The following is a 17,335-nucleotide window of genomic DNA, read 5'->3' on the forward strand; positions in this document are numbered from 1 at the left end:
TTGGGTCATGCATTTTGTAGCTTTTTGCATATTTTGCATCTGGCTGATTAGGTCCTTTTAGTAATTAGTGTTTTACAGGTTCCTTGTTGCCCTGTAGCTTCTGTTAATTGGCAGTTAGAGACAGAGGCTTGATCACAAAGAGATTCCAGTTTTTGGCAGGAAGGCTTTAATGGGTGGTGTGTATTTCTTGTTGCATCACATCAGGAGGCACAGGATTTCTGATAGTAGCCCTTGTTAAGATTAATCACTGGGTTTAGGTGCTGTCAGTGAGAAAAGTCCCCGTGAGCTTTTCACCTGATGGTTTTAGCCATCATCAATGATTTTTGTCTAAATTATTTCGTTGGGGACTGGTTAACTCACACTACCAAACATTTGTGGGTTCTGCAAAGAGTAGCTATATTCAGCCAAAAACCCCAGCATTTGTGTTTGGGCATACCATTGGATGCAAGTTAAATGAAGCACTGATCACCTCTGACTTAACTGCACCAGTGTTGAAGAACGTACATGTCTCTGGGTACACACATACACACAGACATTTATTGTGCCTTTCTGTACTTTGGGAGAATTGAGACTGGAAATTTACCTACATGCCCAGGAACATAAGTCAACCTCTCCTTTATTTATTTTTTTAATTATTTTTTTAAAAGATTATTTATTTATTTATTTGACAGAGGGAGAGAGAGAGAAAGAGAGAGATATCATAAGTAGGCAGGGAGGCAGGCAGAGAGAGGGGGGAAGCGGGCTCCCCTCTGAGCAGAGAGCCCAATGTGGGGCTCGATCCCAGAACCCTGAGATCATGACCTGAGCTGAAGGCAGAGGCTTAACCCACTGAGCCACACAGGTGCCCCTCAACCTCTCCTTTAATCAGGGTTCTTTTTTGCTTTTTAAAATCTCTTAATCTCTGAAGATGATTAGAAAACATGTCAAATACTTGTTCTTGACATTTTTTGGTGAATTTGAAGAATTCGTGAGTGTGTGAGACCAGTTCTGCCACATTAAGATCCAATTCCAAATCAGAGTCTGGCTTTGCTTATTAATTTCTGTTCAGTGCTTAGAATGCTCAGGTTCTCTAGGGCATTGCCTTCCCATTACTTGGGTGCCAGCATTAGTCATCAAAAGGCAGGGTGGTGAGAATAGAAGTAAGTTAGAGTTCTCATCCAGGATATAAAAAAAACCTGGGGAACTACTTGGCGTTCTGGTGAACAATTGCCTTTTCACTGATGGTGTGGTCTTGTCCCACAGGTGTCATTATGCACCCTTCAGTAGCAAAAGTGTCTTCCCCAGCTCTCCTTTTTCACTATTCCTGTGTAGTTAATTCTCTTGTAACTGAATTATTGAAGTCTCTCCTTTATGATGTTCTACAACTGATTTGATCACACCCGGTTTGTAGACAACCAGTTGGAGAAATTGCCATCAAAATCCTCCCGTTCAGGAAGCAGAAGGGATACAACGTATCCTCTTTGAGTGCCATTTACTCTCGTGATTACTCTTACTTTATTTTAACCTTTCAAAAACCTTAATTTATGGAATACATTTATGGACAACAAATAGTATTTGTGTTCACTAAGAAATGAAAGTGTTACAGCTTAATGGTTTTTAAATTGGGAGGAATTATTCAGTGGGGTCCAAAGAAGCTCTTCGATACTAATAACCAGAGGAGTGTGATAGTGCTGTCGTTGTTGCTTGTGCGTACATAGTATTAGCTTTGTGTACAGGAGGCTCACTCACTTTCTGCCTTTGTTATTTGCTTTGGTAGTAACACAGTTGGATTTGAGTTTAAATTTAGATCATAGATTATTGCTTAAAAATTAAAAAGTATGTATAGTGTAATGCAGCATTGAAATGGAAAAGCCGTTTGAGTATACAAAAGATTGTCACATGTCATGCAACCCACGGCCAGTAAAAATACCAAGTATCTGTGGTGCCTGACTGGCTCAGTCAGGAGAGCAGGTGACTCTTGGATCTCAGAGTTGTGAGTTCAAGCCCCATGTTGGGTGTAGAAATTACTTTAAAAAAAAAAAATCTTAAAAAATAAAAATAACCCCCCGCCCGGAAAACACCAAATATCTTCTTGAAGGCCAGAGCATGGCTAATTTATGTGTCTGTTGTGTGCAAGGTAGTTTTCCTACAGCGTCTGTGATGCAATAAAAAATATAGTTGGTACTTGTCCCAGGTACCTGGCACAGAGCTCCTACAGCCACTGGAATATTCCAAGTGATAGAAGTATCTTTTGTTATTTATAACAAGCCCCTTCCTTCCTACCAAACCAGAGATTATGCTAATGAGCTAATAAGGCTTCTGGCTAACTCTTCAGAGAACATAATTTCTTGCCACACATATTTTGATTAATGAGGAAAAAAAAGCAAAATGTGAGCTTGGATTACCCCTTTATTCAAGAAATGTTTGCGTTCTTGTGCTGTGCTGTTCTGAGAAGTCCTGAGTCACTGGAGTGCTAGATCTAATTACCAGTGGTCAGAAATCATCCAGATGAATATTTAGGTTCTGCATGTGAAGAATGCTTCTATTCAAATCTTGACCGTGTTTCTAAGGAGAGAGGTTGTTATATCAATAAAGGAAGACTAGTTAAAAATGGCATAGTGTGATTTTTAATTTAATTTATTTTATTTTTTGCCCCTCCTCTGCAGTTACTAAATGATTGCTGAGTTACTGATGGTGTTTTAGAATTAGGGAAATTATCTTTGAAATAAGGCTTTACTTCTGTCTTAGGTAGCGCAGGCTACTGGAAGAAGGCTTGCATTCTCCTGCTTTGCAGCAGTAAGTAGCCAGTGTGTCTGGTACAAGTTGTCTTACCATCAGCACACATAGTCAGTGAAGGTTAACCTTCTGGTCATGTAAGAGTGCCATTTAGTGGTAAAAGATTACCTGAAGGCTCTCCAGATTATCTTAATTGAATGAAAATATATGCAAAATTATGTATATGAACAAAATTGATTCCTGCCTTTGCCTTTCTAGATTCCTAAGGACATAGGGTGAAAAAAAAAAGGCAGGGAGAGGATATTACAGGTGAAATTTGATATGCCGCTAGGAACTTTTTGCTTTGGGATAAGCAAATTGGGCAATAGGGTAAGGGAATCAAGTGTTTTCTGGAGACCAGGGAGAAGTCAGCTTGGAATAAAAAGTTAGCTCTGAGCCATTGCAGAGCTAAATAGAAAGGAAAAGAAGTAAATACGACCTTATATCTAATTTTCCTGAGCTAGCCTAATGTGGTCATGTATGTTCATTCTTTAAGAAGACCTTTCTTAAATCAACTTAAGTTGATAATATGTTACGTCCATTCGGTTTATAAATTGACTGTTGATATATGTTAGAGAAAATATATTCATAAACCATATTTTTCTAGTTTAATTGAATTGCAATATTTTTAACCTGTTTTAGGCTTGAATATAGATTTGGATAGCATAAAAAATCAAGCATGAGTATTAATGGAAATAGGAAAATACTTATTTCTTGAAACTGACTTAATATTCTTCACTTCTTAGTGTTTCAGATTTTGACAATGCAGTGTTTTGATACCAAGCAGTTCTCCAGTGTTTTGATGTCAGCTGAGTGTGCCGACAGTTCCGTTCTATTCTAACAGTACCTAGCTGTGGTTAGCATCAGATCCTGCAGGTTAAAGGGGCCAGCCCCACAGCACTACTCCCACTTCAGATCCAGCCGCAAATGGGGTGCCCAGGTCTGCTTGGCCAGTCATGGATTAGAGGGCTCCCATGACTCCACTGCCAGGTTCCGTTGTCTGCTAGAACGGCCCACAGAACTCAGGAAAACACTTACTTTTATCACTTTATTATAAAAGAAACAATTCAGGAGTAGTCAAATGGAAGAGATGTGTGGGGCAAGGTATGGAGAGAGATGACGAAGAGCTTCCATGTCTTCTCTGGGGGAAGTCGTCCTTCTAGGACTTTTGAGTGCTCATCAGCCTGGAAGCTCCTGAGCTCCTTGTTTTGTAGGGGTTGGGGGGGTTATGGAGGTTGCACTGTAGGCACAATTGATTAAATCATTGACCATTGTGATGGCCAATTTCCAGCCCTCTCCCCTCCATGGAGGTTAGGGAATGGGACTAAAAGTTGCTCTTAGCACTAGGTTGGTTTTTCTGGAGACCAGCCTCCCATCCTGAAATTAGGTGTAGTGCCCGTGGGGGAGTCCCCATGCCCTGTCACCTCATTAGCATAATCTCTGGTTTGGTAGGAAGGAAGGGGCTTGTTATGAATAACAAAAGACAGTTCTGTCATTTGGAATATTCCAGTGGCCGTGTCAGGTACCTAGGACAAGTACCAGACATATTTTTTATTACATCACAGACGCTGTAGCAAAACTACCTTGCACACAGCAGACCCATAGCTTCGAATCTGTCAGCTTTCCATGAGGGCTTATCTACATTTCCACCTAGAAAGAGGAATGGGTGCCAGTATCATTAAGACAGTGGATGGTGGGGCGCCTGGGTGGCTCAGTGGGTTAAACCGCTGCCTTCGGCTCGGGTCATGATCTCAGGGTCCTGGGATCGAGCCCCGCATCGGGCTCTCTGCTCAGCAGGGAGCCTGCTTCCTCCTCTGCCTCTCTGCCTACCTGTGATCTCTGTCAAATTAAAAAAAAAAAAAAAAAAAAAAGACAGTGGATGGTTGATTTTCTTTTGTGAAAAGGATCCGTATGCCCCACCTCCCAGGACCAAGGGAGTCACTGTGATGCTGAGTTCCCTGTGTCTTACAGTTTTCTTTATCCTAACCCACTCGTTAGTGAAGTTCACGTAGGATTGAGTCTGGAAGAGTTATTTGTGACGGGTCGGGATCCTCATTGGTATTTCAGGCAAACAAAGGAAGGAATTAATGTTTGATAAGAATCTGACTTTGTTTCATGGCTAATATTATTCTAAGTAAACTCTTCAAGAGGGCCAAGTGCAATCTGGTTGTTGCGGGGGCTCCTCAGTTTGGGTGCTGCCGAGAGCACATTACCTGTCAGCGGAAACATAGCTCGCCTTGGCCTCTGGCCTTGGCTACTCACTGGAGCTTGGGTCGGTGTCTTTTAGCCAAGAACACACTTGTGTTCCCTCCACTGTGTTGTACAAGTGTTCTTTCCCTCACGTCATGGCACATATGAAAAAGGTTTGAAGCATTGATGGCTGATGGCATAGTTAGAAAATACGGTTAATGTGCCTCTTTCATTTCTGGGGGGCTGGACATTAAAATGGTAGTGGTAGATAGTGGGGTCTACCAAGCAGGAGGAATAAATGTGGCTTGAGACCAGTGGGCACTTTGGTTCCTTTAGTTAGAGTTCAAGCCAGCTGTTCTGAGACTATCTGCTGTGTGGTGTGTCTCAACAGTGAGGTGGGCTGGAAGCCAGTGGCGTGGGCCCCAGGGTATTGGTGACAGCTGGAACAAGCCTTGTGACTTTCCTTGACCCAGTTTTCATAAGTGTATGTGTCATGTGCCTCGTCCCACTAGAAAGGTGGCTACCAAGAAGTATGAGTCCGTCATGTGGATGATTTTCCAGAAATCCTAATGTTGTGCTGCTGGTACGTGGTAAGATAGTAACTTGAAACTTTGGGGAGCTGATGAAGAGTTTAAATAGAATGTTGAGGGGTCTTACTGGGAGGTAGAGGTCACCACATGGCCTATGTATAGCCCAGAAGAAAGGACCACTGACCATCCCGCACAGCATGTCTTGGTGGGTTTGATCAACACAGCATTTATGTCTCACTTGTCTCCGTGGGGCCCCTGTTGACCTGTTCACAGATTTAAGGCTCAATGTAAATGCCTTGTGGGTTTGGCTGTTTTAGGCATGACATGATTTTAAAGTGTTCTGAACACCTGGACAGGGTGCTGAGTACTTTTACTGGCTTGGTATGAACGTTCTCCTGTCCTGGTTAGGACCCTCAACACCCTAATAGTTGCTGTGTGTCTGTGGGAATGGAATTTGTGCAGGTGTGTAGGTCAGGCCTTTTTTTTTTTTTTTTTTTTTTAAAGATTTTACTTAATTATTTTAGAGAGAACAGGGGGAGGGGCAGAGTGGGAAGGAAAAAGAGTCCCAAGCAGACTGTGCCCTGAGTGTGAGTCCAACACTGGGGTCAACCCCAGTACCCCAAGATCACAACCTGAGCTGAAACCAAGAGTTGGATGCTCAACCCAGTTCCCCCAGGTCAGGTCTTAGGATGAAAGAGCTGTGAAGGGCGGTGGTCTAATAGAGAACGCTACGCAAGTGGGGGCCAAATGAAGAACTTAGAATTACCAGCACCTTCTTTCTCTTCTCCCCGAAACTGGGGAGTGGAGTTGTGTTGGCAGTAAGAGGTGACACCTTTTTGGTATATCCATTTGGAATCTTCGCAAGGTGGGTGTGTAATATGTAACTGGATTTCCCAATTGGAGTCCCATGGAGGCTGTGCTTCCAAAACCCTTGGTGTGTGACTTCTGGAAGGAGGGGTTTGTCTTGAATAAGCTTTTCCTGTTTTGTTGGAGATTAAAATACTGTAAATTTTAGCTGATAGAGGACCCCCCCCCCCCCATACACTCTTGGTCATTTCAGAAGGTTATGACTTCATAACCTTCATAACTTTCTGTGGGGCTGTGTGGTTTTGACAAAGGTACAGAGGTGTATTTTTTTTCCCCTCAGTGAACCTGGGGACCTCACAGGAGAAGGGGGACTGTGGCAATCCAAAGTCAAGGTTCTGCTTGACAGTGTTCATTCCAATAGCATGACCATGTGGAGGGGCATTTGAGTCCTGTTTATTTCAGTAAAACCTTGGCATTTGTGCTGTGTTGGTAATCCTGAATTAGCTGGCTCTCCCATATTTTTGAAGTTTGGACTAATCAGGCCTTGGCCAGTTTAGCTTGCGGAATTAGTATTTGCTCGTTGGTAGTAGACCTCTGGCTCAGAGTCTGATCCAAGTGGGGCGTTGTTGTTGACTTTAATTAATTGCTAGCTCAAAGGTGTATTTCTCTGTAGAAACTCATAATAGTGACATTGTGCATAATTGAGGTAAAAATTACTGGTGACCGTAGAGGGGCACGTAATCAATGTCAGAGTTGATGGTTAGGGGAACCCTTCAAGAATGAAGAAGCAGTATGAGTTTCTTTCTTCCTTTCTTTTTTTCTTTTTTTTCTTTTCTTTTTTTTTTTTTTAAAGATTTTGTTTATTTATTTGACAGAGATTACAAGTAGGCAGAGAAGCAGGCAGAGAGGGGGAAGCAGGCTGAGCAGAGAGCCTAATGAGGGGCTCAATCCCAGGACCCTGGGATTATGACCTGAGCCCAAGGTAGAGGCTTAACCTACTGAGCCACCCAGGTGCCCCTCAGTATGAGTTTTTAATGTTAGGTTTGGAAGGATGTTAGGGCATATTGTCTGCTTCATTTGATGAAACTTGGTAAACTCTCCATTTTACTGCCATGGAAGTTGAGTTAAAAATTTTTTTTTCCTGGGATGCCTGGGTGGCTCAGTTGGTTGAGCAGCTGCCTTCGGCTCAGGTCATGATCCCGGCGTCCTGGGATCGAGTCGCACATCAGGCTCCTTGCTCGGCGGGGAGCCTGCTTCTCCCTCTGCCTGCCATTCTGTCTGCCTGTGCTTGCTCTCTCCCCCCCTCTCTCTGATAAATAAATAAAATCTTAAAAAAAAAATTTTTTTTTTTTTTCCCATGTTGGATGATCACCTTTGGGAGCCAGTTGAGGCTTTTCAGCATGCAGACTCTCCCTGAAAACTTTTGTTAATCAAACCAGGTCTCCTATTGAAATGCAGCCTCCAACCATTAAAATGCTTTTTTTGCCTTTGCCTGGTGTCCACAGAATCTGCTAGAAATGGTTATGCCTTTGTGTCAGAGCAGTGTCCCTTTAGGCCCTGGTAGAGGAATGACAGAGTCCTTGGTATTCCAGGTTACAGAAATCTTTCTACCCGAGGAGAGCTGTAGGAATCATCTGCCAGAGGTGGACAAGGGTGAGAGTGAATTATTTTGGTTCTTTTTTTGGCAGCAGAGCCTCCAAGGCCCTAAGCCTGTCAGGTGAGGAAAATGTTTAACGTTTAGGAAGCATGGTTATCCATGATCTCCCACCCTGGTTCAGGACCTTGCTGCCGAAACCGGGACACAACTGGGTGGGAAAGAATGAGTGACGGCTGACTGTGTCAGCCACAGTAATACCTTCGCTCCTGCCAGCCCTGCTCAGAGGAGGGGAACATCAGTCCTGTGCTGCAGGAGTGGGGACTGTGGCAGAGAGGTGAAGTCACTTGCCCAGGAGCGTATAGCTGATAAGTAGCAGAGCTGAGTGTCAAGACCAGATAGCCTGGCTAACCGCCCCATACTGGGTTCCTAGCTTCTAATTGAACACCATTGGGATGCTGGCTTTGGGTAAGAACAGGGATTTTTATTGGCACAGGAGTTGAAAGGAATCTAAAAAGCAAACTGAATTTCTTGCTTCCTTTGTTGCTCATATATTTTGTTGGTTTAAAAGGTATCAGACACATTCTTTTTGGTTCTTCCCTTTTTAGAGAACTTACCAATTTAACTAACTTTTCAATTAGGTTTTGATACTTTCAGCTAATAACAGAGTAGATACCATTTTTTTCATAGTTACTGTTCATAGTTGCTATCATTGTATTTTAAAGGTAGGTGAGCCCCAGCCCGGCATCACACGGCAGGCAAGTAAGTAAGGGACTGTTTTTGTCGTGGTTTTACAGATGCCTCTGGTACTTGACCACAGAAACACCCCTGTCTTATCTTTATCAGTATTTCAGTGATAATCAATTATCATGTAGCAGAAGTAATATTCTCCCCGTTCCTGTCATTTAGCCTCCTCCTGCCATGTTCATTTTTGATTTTGCTAGGATACCAAACAAAACAGGCTTTGTGGACAGGTCAGCTGCCTTATCTTTCTTCATATTACCTGACACAACAGCTTGTGTGTAACTGTGATATTTCTGCACCTGTGGCTGTGTCAGTAATGACATTGGACTTCCCCCAAAACCATCTTACACACAGAAGTGTTGAACTGTGTGCTAAAAGGGCCTGTTGGCACTTTCCCTCTTTGGTTTCTTAAACTCAGAACAATCCAGTTTCCAAACTGCTTAGCTGTATGGATGAATGACCATGTTTTCCTTTATTGATGGGAGTTCAGAGTTCTACGTTAGGTTTTTATAAATTTTTAGAACTTGTTCATTCTTACGTATCAAAGGCTGGCAGAGGAGGGGGACGAAGTAGTATTAGCTGACAGTGGCCTGTTTATTACCCGAATTGACCCAGATGCCAGTCTGGGAGGAAACGGACAAAGTCGTCTTTTCTTCTGATTCCGAATCGCACATCCTTCCTGTCTTACTCTCGCAACTTACTTGAGCCTATCCAATAGCTTAGGGCACTCACCACTGTAGGAATTGTGGTAGAAAACGGAATGAGGGTAAGTTCTTCTCTACCGTTTTATTTCCTCATTTCTGAGATTGTTTGGATATGAAGTTGCCTAGTTAAAATTGTGTTCCTCATTTTATTTTTTATTTATTTATTTATTTATTTTAAGATTTATTTACTTATTTATTTGATAGAGAGAGATCACAAGTAGGCAGAGAGGCAGGCAGAGAGAGAGGGAGGAGGAAGCAGGCTCCCTGCTGAGCAGAGAGCCCGATGCGGGACTCGATCCCAGGACCCTGGGATCATGACCTGAGCCGAAGGCAGCGGCTTAACCCACTGAACCACCCAGGCGCCCATGTGTTCCTCATTTTATAACTGGTGATTGCAGATTTAACAAGTGACTCTGGATACTCTGTTTTGAAAATGAGGTACTAAGAGATAGAGCCGAGGGGGAAATGAGAATTTCAGCAGTTCTTTTCCCTCTGCCCCTGCTGGGATGCTCTGGTTCCTGGTAGGTCAGTCACTCATGTTTCTGTAGGTATTCTATGAGCGACATCTACACTGTAGTGCCAGTTCTCGCTTTTTCTTGTGCTAGCTTCTAGAAGCTCCCTTGTGCTGGCACTGGGATTGCGCAGACACAAGAGGGACTGGTTCTTACTGCTTTTTGATGATTCCTCCCTAGTTCCTTTGGCTTCTGAGCAGTGGCTTTAAAGAGCAGCTGTTTAGTTTTTATGGTTCTGCTTGTTAGTTGGGTGGTGGTTGTGCTGGTCTCACCTGAGCTCTGTCACGTGTCTGCGTTTAGCTAGTAGATCTTTTGGTAGAGCCTACGCTCAGGTGGGACGACTGGGACCTCTGGACCTCTTGGTGCGTGTGGATTTTCATCACCCAAGAAGCTAGACTGAGCTGCTTCACCTTTAGACTTGGTCACTTCCCAAGAGGGTGAACGTGGAAGGCTTAGCTCTGGAAGTCCTACAATGTCCTTTCTGCTATATTCTTGGGGTCATGGTGAGTCCAAAGCCCAGCCTGATTGAAGAAGTAGGGAGATGGACTCCACCTCTTGACAGGAGGAGCAGCAAAGTCATGTTGTAAAGAGGTGATTCGTTCCTGGCTATTTTGGTAACAATCTATCACATAATGCCTGATGATCCACTAACATTATATCAAAAAGGCCACCTTCTAGATGCATCTGTTGCTCTTCAGTCATCTTTACTGCCATCAACAGTAAGAAATTTTACTGTTGCTTTTTCAGATTTGGTGAAACCACTGTTGTTGAAGATATGTAGATCGACTGCCATAGTTTAGAGATGGTCTCCTTTCTTACTGGTTGGTGGGAAGAATCTGGCTGTCTGATTCTGACTGCAAGGACAGCAGAATCTTGCTTTCCTATGATGTAAAAGAAAATAAGCCCATTAGGTTGTTTGAGAGGGTAGTGCAATGATGGTAAAAACAAAACAAAACAAAACAAAACCAAACCAAAAAAACAATTCTAATTCAGTAAATATTGGTTGAACTGCTGTTTTATACCTGTTACAGATGATTTGTAGAATTCAAAGATAAATCAATAGACATTTAGAACAGAAAATCACTCCCAATTTGATGATGGGAACAGGCTTGAGAAGGGTGGGAAAGGGTGACAAGGTGGATCCTGTGTGAACAGGATCTCTCTGAGAACAGGCTGGTTTTAATGTTTTGGAAACTAGAGATAGTGCTTAGGAAATACTGCTTTTTTCTCATTTTTGGAGGGTTGGGGAGGGGTGTCTCTGGAAACCTGGACCGCAGAGAGTGGCCATCATCCATGGTTGGTTGGTAGACTCTCTGCTGCCCTTGGATGGCATTTTTTTTTTTTTTTTTTTTTACTATTTTATTTATTTGACAGAGAGAGAGAGAAAAATCACAAGTAGGCAGAGAGGCAGGCAGAGAGAAGCGGGGAAGCAGGCTCCCTGCTGAGCAGAGAGCCTGATGTGGGGCTTGATCCCAGGACCCTGAGATCATGACCCGAGCTGAAGGCAGAGGCTTAACCCACTGAGCCACCCAGGTGCCCCCTTGGATGGCATTTTTGACTGACATTGACCTCAGCTACTGGCTCGGCTCAGCTGATTGTGGAAAGTGATGTTAAAGATGTGTATTGCTCGAGAAGTTAGTGGAGGGAGAATATTCAGGGCTCTTTGTCCAATCACTGAAGCTAAATAAAGTTGAAAGATGTCTTCTTCCACCTTCAGTGTTCTGTGAGTCCCTGCGTTGTGCTCCAGTCAGAGTAAGAGCAAAACATTCTCAGGTGGGTGTGGATATGCTTGGACAAATCCTTACTCTTCGGAATCATGGTTTGGAATCTTCTTGAAGATCCCATCCTTGGGACTGCTTCTCCGATGAGAAGTCTGAGGAAGGTGGATATGGATGGTGTTGGAAAGGTTGTTTAAAATTTCTGGATGTTTTCTTAAGACAGAACTTTGGAACCAGAACTTCAGAGGTGGTACAGAGAGGTGGAGCCCCAGTTCTTGGAGTGGCTGAACGGGGCATGAGGCTGCTGAGCCATTTGCCCAGCATCGAGCCGGCTGTGATTCTGATCCCCCCAGTGTGTTGAACAGGGACAAATACTGTTGTCCCAAAGAGTCAGGGTTCTGGGTTATAAACAGCAGAAACTTATTCCAGCTGATTTGCCCCACATCTGAGTTGTCTGGGGCTCTCCATGTGAAATTTATTGTTAGACTGATCTAATACACATTCGAAAGCATTTTCTGTATCAGGCACTGAATAAGTTTTTAAATATACAAGGAAGTCTTCTCTCACAGGAAGCTCCTTCCATATGAATAATTTAAGATGTTTGATCATGCCTGGTTTCTGTGCTGCTGTAGATATAAGGGAGGCTCTGTTTATCTCTGTTGACTGGTTAGGAATTGATTATTTGGTAGTCTCACCCAAGGGGGAATTATAATAACAAATTAATAATCTTCCTTGATCAACATTTATTGTACAAATATTTTAATCTCTGTTAGCTTCTAAAACTCTCCACAGGACAGTGTAGTATCAGTCTCTTCCTTATGCCCTTTATTCCCTGTGGAAGTTGTTGCAGGCTTTAAAAAAACAAAACAAAACCCATGTTGCTCTAATGTCATATTTGCTTATAGTTTCGTTGTTAAAAATAACTGAGTGCATAGTTGCCTTTAGGGGTTAGGTTCTGGGGGCCCTTGAGAAAGATGAGAAGGACAAGTTCTAATAAAAGTTCTTCCTTAGAGAAAGTGAATGGGAGAAGAAGAAATGGGGGATGGGGAGGATGCTCATTAAATAGCCAGAGATCGCCTTGCTCAAGTAGTGTAAAAGTGGTCTCTTTTTGCTTCTCCCTGAATCTCATGCTTGACCGACTGGGGTCTTCCTTCTCAAGACTGCCGTGTGAGTTCATCTCAAAATGATCATCCTTTGGCGAGTGCAGAGCCCTGCTGGGAGAGCCCACGTAGTTTGCTTGACCTTAACCTCTACCCCTCCGACACCAGTTTCAGGTTCTGAGTCAGCTCTGCTTAGGCTGTGAACTTTTCTAGAATTATTTAGCATGTTTTGTTGGTGAATGATCAGAACATATGCTTGGATGGCTCTCAGGATCATTGAAGATGTAAAGTGTGGAGTGTGTCCACATCTAGCTTATGTAAGCTACTTTGTGTTGCATTTGTGTGCTTGTCCATTTATGCAGGAAATGTCCTTTAAGGCCCAGTTTATTTTGTTTAAATATGAATGCCATGCTGAGAAGGAATCTGTGTATGTGTGTGTATTTATATAAATATTTATTTTGAAGGAAACTGTTTAAGTGAGTTTTAATTATCGTAATAGATTTTATCTGCCTGCAGAGGATAGCTACTGTCCCCTCAAAGTGAGCTTTTGAAGAAAGGGCCAATTTTGGTGTTTTTCTCTGGGTGGTTTTCATAATGCTGCTTTGTTCTGTTATTGTCCTGCCTTTGATTCCAGTGTGTTTTCAGTTTTTCACCATATAGAGATTGTGGTGGGTGAGACACACAGGTGGTGGTCAGCTTTTGATTTGGGCATTTGAGCTCATTCAGATTTATGATTACAAAGTCCTTACCTTAATTTTATCTCCATAAACTTTGTCCTATACAGTAGCATTTATAGGTTCCAGGGATTGGTTAGGACCTGTTGTATTTGAGGGCCACCGTTTTCACTTACATCTCACTCATGGTACACACCTGCCCCGTGTACAAAGTACGCTCACCCTGCTCCAGTGGCTCCCAGACTAGCAGCTCATTACGGTGTCAGTGCGAACCCGGATCTGATCGAGACACCATCAGTTCCACAGGCTTCAGTCTCCTCATCAAAAGCATCCACATCAGGTGTGGGCGAGACAGAGTACAATCCCTTGTGACGCAGAATTCCTCTCCCTCTGCAGACCTGGAAACAAGACCGGTTACTTGCTTGCAAAAACCAGGAGTGGGACTGGCTTTGGAACCCGGTTCTAGAGAGACCCATTCAAAGCGGGAGAGCACTGAAGGAAGAAAGGCAGCAGTCCCAAGCAGTTTCCAGATCCTGCCAGGCAGATTCCATTAGGGTACAAGGCCTGGGGAGGGTCCTCTGCCTTTAAATATTTCCTGAAGACAAATCTCTAAGAAGTAAAAGAACATTTTCATGAAAGTTTTTTCTTGTATATTGCTGAACCTTTCATCAGAAAAATATTACGGGGCACCTGGGTGGCTCAGTGGGTTAAGCCACTGCCTACGGCTCATGGTCCTGGGATCAAGTCCCGCATGGGGCTTTCTGCTCAGCGGGGAGCCTTCTTCCCTCTCTCTCTCTCTCTGCCTGCCTCTCTGCGTACTTGTGATCTTTCCCTGTCAAATAAATAAAATCTTTAAAGAAAAAATATTACATCAATTTAGTTTTTAACCAGCAATGTATTGTACTTGTGATTTCTTTACCTGGGCACGTTGATGAACACATGACCATTGAAAAAAATTGGTGTGCGTGTAAAATGAGACCAATGCTTTGCCAATTTCACATGAAGGAAACTTTTTTTTTTTAAAAGATTTTATTTATTTATTTGAGAGAGCAAGGGAGTGTGTGTGGGGTAGGAGGGTTCGAGAAGGGGGGGAGGGAGAGGAAGAGAAAGAATCCCAAGCAGACTCCCCACTGAGCATGGAGCCTGATGTGGGTCCCAGGCCCAGGACATTGTGACCTGAGCTGAAGTCAAGAGTCGGCTGCTGAACAGACTTGACAGATCAGGCGCCCCTCATATGAACAAAACTTTCAAATGTTTTTGGTGTTAGTGAGTCCCTCCTCATAATTTTTTCTCAGTTTTGCTTTACTGTTCACACCCTTGTCAAATTCTCTATTTTTCTTGACTTGTGTGGTATCTTTATATACTTAGAGTTTCTCCTTTTGTATGGGAAGGATTTTCCCAAGCGTTCATTTAAATTTTTTGAAGGTTTTTTGTTTTTTGTTTTGTTTCGTTTTTGGTAATATAGAGAGTTTGCTTTTGCCTTTTTAATACAGTTAAATTTGCTGCAAGAAGAGTACCTTTTGGATGTGTAGGTTGAATGTCCTCCCTCTACTTGATGTCAAATAAAACTTAAATGTTTGGTACCTGAGTGGGCAAGTTACATGGGAAATTCATGTTGTAGTGTGCTTGCTTCTGAAAATGATGTGTCTGGTCTTCTTGGGAATTCACATTCTCCTGCCCACAGGTCCATGCCTGAGAGCAGATCCAGGAGCCCCGGCCAGCAGCTCTGTGCTCTTGCCTGTGCCCCTGTCCAGCTGGTGTGGTGCATTCAAGCTTGCAGATATTGAAACCACTAGGCCGAGCCGAATGAGTCCCTTCATACATCTTCCAAATCCTCTGGGGTGGGGAAGTGTTTGGATTGCAGAGGAGTTAAGAAGGTAGAGACAGGCATAAGAAACTGGGAAGAGTGGATGCTGGGAAAAGTATCCTTAACATTTGTGCGAAACTAAGATGTGCTGCAGATGTTTAAAAACCCAGCTATGTTGCAGAGTCTCCATCGAGAACAATCCCAAAGAAATTATTTTGTAGGATTTATTGACATACAAAGAAACGTGGTCAAGGAGTAAAGCATGTTGCAAAATGTATTGTCTGATTGTGTATCTACAAATAGAAAATAGTTTCTAGGAGACAGTGATTATTTTGGGATAATTGGACTTAGAAATGTATGTAGTACACATATATTTTAAAAACCCATATATTCTCTAGATACACACACACACACATACATATATAAAATATATATAAAATATTTTGTATATTTTTGTTTTCTTTATCTTTTCTGAATTTTTTGGCTTTTCTCCACCAGACAGATTTTGTTTATATTATATAAAACACGATTACCTTACCTCCCTACCCCAAAGACATTGCTCCAGATAAGATTATTTGAAATACCTGTGTGGTGACCGTGCAGTTGACAGTGGCCTGGTGTTTATTTTAGCTCATTATGGTTGTAGACTGCTTCCTGGATTCTTCACTCAAGTGTTCATATTATGTTTGGGGGGAAATCCTTTCATTAAATGAAGGTGTTGAAGAGTAACCCTGGTAAGGTGGTACTATTTTAGTATTTTTCAGTCTATCTGTCGAGGTAAATGATTTTTATAGTGGTATTCTCCTTTGCAAAAATGTTAGCATCTCTGAACACTGTAAACTTGAAGCGTTTTCTGTTGTATTGGAGGATAATGGGTGATTTGTGGTTAATAATAGCTTCAGTTCATTTTTATATACTTGTTCTTAATTCTGAGAAATTTTTTGTTGCCTTCCAAAATATGATATTAACTATGTGTTAAAACAAATTTTTCTGCTTTTTGGGTATGAATTTCTTAGACCCTCGGAAGAGTATCTGTTTTATAGTACTTGAAACTTTTACTTTTTATTTGTTATTTCTTAGGTAAACGCAAAGCACTGAAGTTGAATTTTGCAAATCCACCTTTCAAATCTACAGCAAGGTTTACTCTGAATCCCAACCCTACAGGAGTTCAAAACCCACACATGTGAGTATTCCTGGTAATCAACTACAAGGCTCAACTCAAGCGGAGGTTTCAAAGTTACTGTGTTTTGTGTACTTTTTCGAACTCGAGGTGTTGGTTATTTCCATGATCTTATAGGCTGTTTGAAATACTACTGTTTGAACTTGACTAGAAAGCTGTTGATTCTGTAGTCTGAAGTAGGTGAACACAGTTTTCCTTGTTAAAGTTTACTTGAAGGGAAAGAGTGCTGAAGATCCAGATAATTTGCTATCTCTTCAATTTTCCTCACGTTGAAATCTGAGAATATTGTTTAGACTTTTCCTTCTGGGTCTCCAGTTAAGTTGTAAGTGGTATTTAGGAGACGTACCTTTCCCCTGCAGATCTGCACAAATCATCCCTTCTCACTAGGGGATCAAGAGGAGTTCTGTTCTGGGTAAATGACATTCCTGTAAGATTTCCGTGTCACAGTACATTGAAAGAATGTGTACGTGTATAGGTCTACGTGATGTGTACGTATAGCTGTCAGTGATTATTTTAAAAATTTATTCCCTAAATATATATATATTTTCCCCCTAAGTATTTTTTATTAAAATACAAAAATGATATTTTAGCACCTTACTGAAGGTCACTTAAAGTATTAGAAACATCTGTTACTTTAAAATAATACCTTCAGAATAATATTTATAGACCTTTGAATTGAAGTGTCGTGTTAAATAATGATGCCTCCCTCCTTCCCCCCATAAGACCTATTGTGAGCATAAAGGGTCAAGGCCAGTAGCTTTGCATTTATATTCATAAAAATAATTTTTACCTAGTTCCGGTATCAAGAACAATAATATTGAGAATAATATTGAGAATAATAAAGCAAATGATGGAAGGTATGGTTAAAAAAGAGGTCAGAATATATTATCTTATAGTTTTTAGTAATTCCTCAACAATTTTTATTCAGGTCCTGTTAGGCTACAAATATGTTCATGCTTCTCCCAAAGGGCACATTTTTTGCTGTTTCCTTTCCTTTTGATGTCTGGCATACATCGTATTT

The 17,335-nt window shown here is 42.0% G+C and overlaps 1 protein-coding gene across 5 annotated transcripts in view; it reads left to right on the forward strand.

Moving 5' to 3' along the window:
- Nucleotides 1–17,335, forward strand: part of MAP2K4 (mitogen-activated protein kinase kinase 4) — a 132,619-nt gene that overhangs the window by 19,146 nt on the left and 96,138 nt on the right. For 3 of the 5 annotated variants that reach the window (XM_082708444.1, XM_082708446.1, XM_082708445.1), the window contains one exon: nucleotides 16,215–16,317. The exons of 1 other annotated variant lie outside the window; for it this stretch is intronic. In XM_082708444.1, the coding sequence (XP_082564570.1) occupies nucleotides 16,215–16,317 (103 nt within the window). Of the gene's footprint in view, nucleotides 1–16,214; nucleotides 16,318–17,335 lie in introns of those variants that run through there. One more of the 5 variants, XM_082708449.1, reaches the window with a different exon arrangement.

This window comes from Mustela nivalis, assembly GCF_964662115.1.
Source record: "Mustela nivalis genome assembly, chromosome: 17".
Classification (NCBI taxonomy): Eukaryota; Metazoa; Chordata; class Mammalia; order Carnivora; family Mustelidae; genus Mustela; species Mustela nivalis.